Genomic DNA, 10,115 nt, shown 5'->3' on the forward strand with positions numbered 1-10,115 from the left:
TGGTCGGTTCACCGAAGCCTTAACGGACCTGTCAGGGGATTGCATCAGTCTGCTGATCGTTAAGCCCACCGCACAAATAAAACTGCACGCAGGAAAAAATACAAAAAATGGGTGGCGCTGTCAGTGTAGCGACGCGCTCTTCCTGGGGAGAACAACCCGAATTTCACACAGAGAAATCTGTTGTGATAAAAAGAGAAATACAAATACAAATACATCATGTGGTGATCTCAGTTCGAGGAGAGGCTCTCTGAGCACACAAGACATTGATCCAGTTGCTGAGACACACGAAATAAGAACTGAACGCTGGCCATTAAGGAGAAGCGAGAGCGAAGGAAGCAGGGCTCAACTTCTGGAGACGTTTATGGTTAGTGCTGCGCATCCAGAATCGGCCTCTTCTCCCATATGAGGACACACGCTGACGGATAAGCCTGCCTGCCTACTCATCCGTCGGTCCGACGGGAGAGTCCATCGTGGTGACGCCTTTCGTACTGTGCGACCGGGGTACAGGGGTCACGATATCATCAGCAGTGAGGAATGGTTCCATCACTTTCACAATGTTTTTAGTGTCCATTGAGGGTAGTAATGATCAGAATGGTACGGACACTGAGCTGTCTCCACCTGTGCTGTCTCCACAGACTCCTCCAGCTGGCAGGACAAAGTCCCCGGCACGGAAGTCCTGGAACGAGCTGGCCACTGTAGCGTTTACACCCTCCTGCAGAAAGCCCAAGCCAGGTGGGCTGGACGTATGGTCAGAATGCCAGACAGTCCACTGCCTAAGCAGCTGCTGTACGGAAAACTGTGTCAGGACAAGCGCTCAGTTGGAAGGCAGAAGAAACGCTACAAAGACTGCCTCAAAGCGCCCTTCAAAGACCTAGACGTCGACATCAACACATAGGCGACGCTTGCTCTGGACCGTCAAGCTTGGCGCAGCAAGATCACCACAGGATCCCCTGTAGCTGAAGCCAGGCGCATCACCGAGACGCAACGAAATCGTGCTGTGCGCAAGGCCCGAGCAGCATCCACTGCCACAACAGCAACCACTCACTTGTGTCTCACATGTGGATGACCCTTCAGGGCCCGGATTGGCCTCGTCAGTCACCTCCGGACCCACAGCCACCAATCTTCCATCTGATTCCTGAAGTCATAGTCATCTTCAAATCCGAAGGACGAACATCACGGATACTGACGCTGATAGTTAATGTAAAACTTTAAACGACTGTTGCTACAGAGGTGAGGGATGCAATCAAAGCAAGAAAACGCAATAAAGCAGCAGGCCCAGATGGTCTGATAGAGTTTTCAAGAACAATGCAGAACAAATCACACACACACACACACACACACACACACACACACACACACACTGTAGTATTTTGTTACTCCTGTTGCTGTGAGCCATAGGCCTGACAACTAAAACATTTTTTTTTACCTTGACTGGACCTCCTCTCTCCTCCTCCTCCATACACACATACATCAACTGATGTAGCAAAAAAAGTCCTTAAACATCTATCCGGGATGGAACTGGGATTTCACTTTTACTACACCCCCTCCCTCGCTATAGACATTGCTCGACTAGTTAAAAATTGAGTGCTAGTTTTCCAAGTGATTCTGAAACATACAATCGCATGTGTGGCATGGACTTTACTATCATGCTGCAAAACAATGTTCATTGTAAATGATCGTGTCCCCCAAAAAACAAACTGCGTTCACTTTCTGAATACACACCAAAAATGAAGAGTGAACTAGTTTCGTTTTGTCAGTTTCACCGACATTCAGAAAGCATTTGATGGCAAACACACCCCTCTGAATCGTTACTATCGATCGGAAGCATGTTTCTATTCCTGGAAGTCGAACAACATCCTCAAGGACACATATATATCCAGGCAACGAGCTCATGTGAAGAGCAACAGAGTACAAAGTTCCAAGTCAAGTCAAGAGTCACTGATGGAGGGGTACCTCATTTCTCTTTCGCCTCTGCTCTTCCTTGTCACCGACAGCGTGACGAATAAGTTCTCAAATACTACATCACAGCTGGAAGTCTCTTCGTGATGATGCACGCCTGGTCTGACATTCCCAGGTAGTCATTTCAGAGGACAGATTAAATGCCAAAACACGGTTAATGACCTCTAGAGCCACACAGGAAGATAACGCTGAGACCAAAACGTACTCGTCATACGAAAAGGAGGGAGAGCAAGAATTAACTCACTCAGTACGACCAGTCCTCTCTTCTCCTCTACACAGACCCCTCGGATGTCCAGTGGGTGTCTGAATGACCCAACCTTTAGCTTCCGTCGTTAGAATTGTGGTATTCTTTGTCAACATTCACGTCTTCAGTATAAGAGCCTTCCGCTTGCAATATTTTGATGATGGTAATTGGGGTGAAACGCTGTTAACGTCGTCTCTTTCGCCGTTCGTATGGAAAGAGTTAAACTTCAAGCGTTTGGGAAGTATAGCATCAGCAGACAACAACGCTGTCGAAGAAGACTCTGTAAGAAGCGCAACAGCGGCCAAGCACATTCAGTAACATTTTAAACAACATATAAAACATTATTGAAAAATTGAAATAGAATAAAATACTCCATCGACTACGCCAAATGCAAAGCTGAAGACATTTCTTTCTTTCCTTTCAGTCTTGTTATATTCCATCGTCTACGCCAAATGCAAAGCTGAAGATATTTCTTACTTTCCTTTCTTGTTTTATTTCATCGTCTACGCCAAATGCAAAGCTGAAGATATTTCTTTCTTTCCTTTCAGTCTTGTTATATTCCATCGTCTACGCCAAATGCAAAGCTGAAGATATTTCTTTCTTTCCTTTCTTGTTATATTCCATCGTCTACGCCAAATGCAAAGCTGAAGATATTTCTTTCTTTCCTTTCTTGTTTTATTCCATCGTCTACGCCAAATGCAAAGCTGAAGACATTTCTTTCTTTCCTTTCAGTCTTGTTATATTCCATCGTCTACGCCAAATGCAAAGCTGAAGACATGTCTTACTTTCCTTTCTTGTTTTATTCTCCCAAACAAAAAAGCGACCATGACTGAGATATGAAAAAAAAACTTCTGTTGTTTACTGCACACATCCGGGGCACGCTGATAACAGGCACACAATCACAACACAAGATAACAAGGTCATGGTAAAGTGTCACACTCAAAATAGTACAAATGAACAAACGCACACTGACGATCCACTTTGATTACCATGTAACGTTGCATGAACATGTCAAAAGGAGAGAGATCTCGCCACTGATCGTACTTCCTTTGCGCGTGCTTAATTCTTTTTTTTTTTTTCATAATTTTATATCGTAACCGTTTTCCAAGAACTTAAGAACTGAAAAAAATAAATCTACGACGAACTGATAATTTCAGAACAAGCAAGCACGAACACACACACACACACACACACACACACACACACACACACACACTCTCTCTCTCTCTCTCTCTGAAGCAAGCAAGCACACACACACGCACACACACACACACATATTCACACACACACACACACACACACACACACACACACACACACACACACACACACACACACACACACACACACACACACAGACTGTTTATCATGTTTCTTTTCAACTATGCCAACTGGAATCTCTCAAGTTGTATCGCAACCCCCCCACCTCTCTCTCCCCCTAACCCCTCCCCTTCTTCAATCCCTCTTGTTCTCTTCCTTTCTGAAAACAAAACAAAACAAATACAAAACAAAACAAAACAAATACAAAACAAAACTGCTGCCTGTTTATAAATGAAAGCATATCTGGTTTTACATGAAGTAAAAGATTGATTTGAAAAAAAAAGAAAGAAAAAGATATGGAGGCTAGTTTTTTGTTTTGTTTTGTAAATGACGTGAATTTCATTTTATCATCGATTCACTGTTGCACATGTTTGACAACTTGCTGACACCTACACTGGAACGTGTACACTCATGTGAGTGTGTATGTTTAACAGGGAGCTTATACATGCATATACGTGAAGCTTGAGCGTGTGCCCTCGTGTGGATTTACCCTGTTCTCTCTTTGGCTCTGTGTGTGTGTGTGTGTGTGTGTGTGTGTGTGTGTGCGTGCGTGCGTGCGTGCGTGTGTGTGTGTGTGTGTGTGTGTGTGTGTGTGTGTGTGTGTGTGCGTGCGTGCGTGCGTATGTGTGTGTGTGTGTGTGGCTATTGTTACAGTTCTTAGAGTTTGTTGCTTCACTGAACACAATCGGTCTTTCTCTCGTTTCGCTGTAGAGAGCAAGACCCGACATGCCCGACTGAACTTCATACTCCAAAACCAAGAGAGAAAGCCGTCAAAGATCGTTAATCGTGTCACAGAAAGAGAAGGGAGGCGGGGGAGGGGGGGGGGGAGGGAGCCTAGAGAGGAGGGAAGGAGGGGGAGAGCATGCGAAGGGGGAGCGATGGAGTGAGACTCTGATGTTTTATTCATAAAGGCCATGACCACTTTGAAGACGGCGAACATTAACGTGACAGAAACGTATTTAAATCATCAAGTTGCATATTACTCACTGTATCGACTTTGACCATGCTTTGTGGAGATAAACACATACAAGTGCTTTGCAATACGCTCATTTACTGATGAAAATAATACCATCATTAGTTATATCTTAGTAAACAAGGGTATGTGAAGTTCTTGAATGAAATAAACTGTTCTCTGATAAATCACTTAAATTTAGGACAACAAGGCACAAAATGTACCTTGTCTTCTGTTGAAGATTGGCACACTGGGCACTTCAAATTACAAGCATGTTCATACGATAAACGTAAAATACCAGAGATACCCATCTAAATTTTGTCATAATTCGTTTTAGATGTCTGACAACACGCACAGATAAAAAAAAAAAGTTGGCAAACAACATAATTCATATCATAAAAGAAAAATCTAACTATTTTGATCATGATAATTCCAATTCAGACACCAATAATCGATTAGTATTTCAAGAAACATACGAGTAAAAGCGTTTTGTATCTTCGACATCTTGTTTAATCCAAACGTGATCAAAAGCAGGCTTGACACCCACTTTCTGTTAACTCTGTTATCCGGTTCTAGCAACATTTTACATACCTTATATGACAACGTTTCCATACTAAATTGATTTAGTCTGAGCCTATACATGCACTTAATGCAAGAAAGCAAAGACATATGGTGTCCAGCCGTTTCACCACACACCAAATCATCAAGCATCACGAAAGTTATTGAGAGCGAAATAAAAGCTGGGACTTTCTCATGGTGTGTAGCAGCAAGAAAGTTCGGCTCCACATTGTACAGTGGGTTGGACCTCAGCATCAAACAATTTGGAAAACGACAAAAGATTGTTTTTGTTTTTAACAGAGACAGTTTCTTCATGATGTATAATGAGCGCTCAGTCAACTGACCAAGTTCTAACTCGCGAAAGCAAAGCATAATCGTGTACAGAGTAATATAAATACACATTCACCACGGGCATGATGATTCCATTGGTCCATCATTCTCTCGTTGCAAGGTATCCTCCTTGCCTAAACAAAACAGGACTACAAGCATCACCTTGTTGTATCCCAGGTGTATACTTGATATACTTTAAACCGTCAGTGCATCATTGCCTTTTCCCACAGTCATACACTGGCAACAAAATGACAGTCTTTTAGTGTTCCGAGAAAACTGATTTTAAGCAAAATCGGTCGGCAGTTCTGTTATAGAATCAAAAGCCTTCTCAAGATCAATACTGCAGACAACATAAAATTTACGATTTAAACAAAACTTTTTGTGTAAATGACATCAACCTAAACTTGTAATCTAAGATTTTCGTTTGAATGCTGCTTGATAGTCACTTGTGATATCCTCCTCCAACTTCACCTGCAGTCTCCTAGGAGCTGACGAAGGCGGTGTACTCAACGCTAATACATTTACACAAAGAAATCACCCAGCAGTAGTCATTTGGGTTCTTAGCATCATCACTTTTTTATTTATACAATGTGAAAGCCATGGATTCTGACTAGTTTTCTGCACACACACACACACACACACACACACACACACACACACACACACACACACCTGAGCGAAGTGAAAACTGTAAGCCGATTGTATCAATTCGCCGAATGCTCCCATCAAGACCAACCAGCAGCTTTGTGGAATATGTACGACGCACATGAACGATTTTTTAGAATTTTATTTTATTTTAATTTTTAAATCAATGTCCCATTCTTGTTTTGATTTCAAAGATCACGTGCATTCAAAGTTTCGAGGAGCCTCCATCCTCATCATCCACCCCCCATCACTCATCCCATAGCGTAAGTTCTGGGTGGCAAGGAAAGGTTACGATAAGCTATGTATAAACACAGCGAGACGTGTGATCATAGTTCAAGATAACCTTCTTCTTCTTCTTTCCGTTACACGACCAACATCGACTTGCCGATGTCTCTGTCGTTGTTGGTGCATGCTGGGTATTTTCGTGTCTCCATAACCCACCGAACACCGACATAGATTACAGGATCTTTAACGTGCGTGTTTGATTTTCCGCGTGCGTATACACACGAAGGGGGTTCAGGCACTAAGCAGGTCTGCACATATGTTGACCTGAGAGAGCGGATAAATCTCCACCCTTTACCCACCAGGCGCCGTTACCGAGATTCGAACCCGGGACCCTTAGATTGAAAGTCCAACGCTTATAACCACTCGGCTGTTGCTCCCTAACCTGGTCCAGGGTGGGGCTGCAAGAGGCGACCTTTGCAGCCCTAAGTTTGCCTAGAGTTAAGAATGGTCCTAATAGATGTACATACCGTGGAGATAGGAACATTCTTAACGATAAGCAGACTTAGCGCTGCTAGGAAAAGGGCGAATATTTTGCCACGGCTGTGTTGATTGAATGTCAAAACATCTAAGCGTCATGTACTGGAAAAAAGGAACATATATCTATCTATCTATCTATCTATCTATATATATATATATATATATATATATATATATATATATCTATATATATATAACGTTTTCACTTTGGCTCTAAATCCAAATCACATTTTACAAAGAAACTGTTTTTGCGTTGGCGACTGTCATATATGACCACACTGTGTGGTTAGTAATAACATGTTTTTCGTAGAAAAACGTGTGTGTGTATGTGTGTGTGAGTGTGTGTGTGTGTTTGCTGAAGGCATCTGCTGATTGGCTGTTATTACAAAGGTAGGTAACGTTTCGCGTGACTGAACACAAGCCTCGTTCTCAATCTGCTGCAGTGACCTCGACACGGTTGACTGAAATTTGAAGTACAGCCAAATAAAGGTCCTCTGGTCAAAGGCGTCGTTACACGAGTCGAGTCAACAGAGAAAGTTCGTGTCATTCACCACGGACTGTGTCATTGACGTGTGTGTGTGTGTGTGTGTGTGTGTGTGTGTGTGTGTGTGTGTGTATATGTCTCTCTCTCTCTTTGTTCTCTCTCACGTCCACGTACCAACTCGCACAGAGACAGAGAGAGACAGAGACAGAGAGACAGATGGACAGACGGAACAGACAGACAGACAGGCAGGCGTGCATGCCGAGACAACTGAAATTGTGAAAAGCAACCCAGATGGTCAAGCTTTGCAGTAAAAGTATTAATCACCGTTGGGAAATGATAGGCTGTCATATCGCAACAACAACAACAATAATTATAACAATAACAACAACAACAAGAATGATATGTTAAAAAAAAATCCACATCAATAAACATTTTTTTTTTTCAAGAATAGTGTTTTTCTTTCCTTCTTCTTCCTCTTTTTTCTTTTCTCTTCTTTTTTTTCTTTTTCTTTTTCCCCCATTGCAAACAACAATGGCGAACCATTATGATCGAAACGCTAACATGATATACAGGGTTCACAAAAAGTTAAGGACCTTTTAACTCGGGGGGGGGGGGGGGGGAACTTGCACAGTTTTCTTCTTTGGGGCATGATGTAATGATGTTGAACTTTCGTTAAAAAAACAAAGCAGTGTATGTGGCCAGTGTAATGAACACCAAACATGACCACGGGTACTTTCTTGCACGTGCAGAAGCTGACTTTTCACGTGCAGAAACTGACCACAGCTACTGTTTATAAACCACTGATTCCATGTAAAGTTTAGGTTGAAACATCACCAATGTTCAAACACATTTTTTTTTCAAGCTGTTCATGGCCGCCTCTCAGTATCAGTAGCTCAAGGTGGCAGTCACTGCGTTCGTTCAAATCCATATACGCTACACGTACACATTTGCCAAGCAGATGCCTGACCAGTAACTGTAACCAAACACGCTTAGTCATGGCTGCCTAGTGTGTTCAATCAAAAGGCTAGTGATCCGGACCATTATACCTACAGCCTGCATGATTTGAACCATCAGTCTCTTGAATTCACTCATGTTACGAAAATATATCTGTTCCCGTTGTTATGAAGTGATCCGTAGAACGTTACGTTAAATTTGTAGGACTTTATATTTCACTGAATTAACTCGAGACAATGTAACTTGGCATATGCATTGTCCAGCAGGTCCTTCTTTTTTTTGTTGTTGTTGTGAATATTGTAACTAACAAGTTGTATCCCGATTTAACTCAGAAAACAGAGAAACCTGTCATGACAAAAAAGAGTTAATTTTTTTTTAACTCTCTCCATACGAACGGCGAAAGAGACGACGTTAACAGCGTTTCACCCCAATTACCATCATCAAAATATTGCAAGCGGAAGGCTCTTATACTGAAGAGGTGAATGTTGACTAAGAATACCACAATTCTGACGACGGAAGCTAAAGGTTGGGTCATTGAGACACCCACTGGACATCCGAGGGGTCTGTGTAGAGGAGAAGAGAGGACTGGCCGTACTGAGTGAGTTAAAATAAAATAAAAAGCACCGAAAAAACTTACCTTTCCAGACCCGTTCTCAAGTTTCGCTCTTTTTGCGGCAATGCCTGAATCCATTGTGGGTAGACGAACACACACACACACACACAAAGAGCGAGCGAGAGAGATAGATAAAACGAGCTGGAGAAAAGGACACAGAAAAACTGAAATTGGCTCGAGAACGAGAGCACGCACTGTTGTTTCCGTCTGTCAACGCCGATCTCGATCCAAACTTGTGTGTGCGTATCACGTGTTCAGTTCGTCCTTGGCCTTTGCAAAACATGGTTGTGTGAAATCGCTGTTTGCTCTCTGATTGGAGCGTTTCCCGGCCACTTGTCGCGGATTGGCTATGTTTGTCACACCCCCCCACCACTATCGCTTATTTTCGTATGTAAATAGGCCGGAGGCTGCCCTGACTTTTCCTTGGTGATACTGATAGCGTAAGCGCATGCCCGAGACTTCTGGGTAGGGTTTCAAGGTGAAAACTATGATTGTGACTTTTTACCTTCTCTCTCTCTCTCTGTGCTCTTTCTCCATTCTCTCATCTTATATCTCTTTCCGAATCTCTCTCTCTCTGTGCTCTCTCTCTCTCTGTTTCTCTCTGTCTGTCTCTGTCTGTCTGTCTGTCTTCACAATAATACCGTGGCACATGCAATATCTACAGTAAGGGAACAGGCATAAAATATCAATCATACAATAATTAAAATATAGACACACTATTCAACAGTTTTTTTGTTTTTGTATTTTTAAAAACTTAACTCACAGTTTAGAACACACACACACACACACACACACACACACACACACACACACACACACACACACACACACGCACACACACACACACACACACACACACACACACACACACCACACCACACAACACAACACAACACAGCAACAACAACAACAACAACAACAACAACAACACACACACACACACACACACACACACACACACACACACACACACACACACACACACACACACACACACACACACACACACACACACACACACACAAAGAGGACTAACAACATTTAACCAGCAACGAGAACGCATGTGGCGACAGAGTTCTGGGTTAGCCTGGAAACATTACACCTTGGTTATATTACATATAACACACAACGAAATATTAAAGCCTCGTGGACGTTGTGCTGCCCTCACGTTTGAAACTATAAAAGCATAAAGCGTGACGGGCGTTTGTTCTAGGCATCAACAGGGTGTGAAAATCAAAGGCAGACTCTAACACATGTGCTTATCTGCACGTAATAATAATAATAATAATAATAA

At 42.6% G+C, this 10,115-nt stretch overlaps 1 protein-coding gene across 2 annotated transcripts in view; it reads right to left on the bottom strand.

Annotated features, from left to right (window-relative positions):
• The window catches only part of LOC143282747 (protein henna-like), a 46,183-nt gene extending 37,132 nt beyond the window's left edge, over positions 1 to 9,051 (bottom strand). For both annotated transcript variants that reach the window (XM_076588495.1, XM_076588494.1), the window contains exon 1: positions 8,846 to 9,051. In XM_076588495.1, coding sequence (XP_076444610.1) covers positions 8,846 to 8,899 — 54 coding nt within the window. In that variant the 5' untranslated portion in view covers positions 8,900 to 9,051. The remainder of the gene's footprint in view (positions 1 to 8,845) is intronic.
• Positions 9,052 to 10,115: the final 1,064 nt, after the last annotated feature.

Source organism: Babylonia areolata, chromosome 6 (assembly GCF_041734735.1).
Source record: "Babylonia areolata isolate BAREFJ2019XMU chromosome 6, ASM4173473v1, whole genome shotgun sequence".
NCBI classification, from domain to species: domain Eukaryota; kingdom Metazoa; phylum Mollusca; class Gastropoda; order Neogastropoda; family Buccinidae; genus Babylonia; species Babylonia areolata.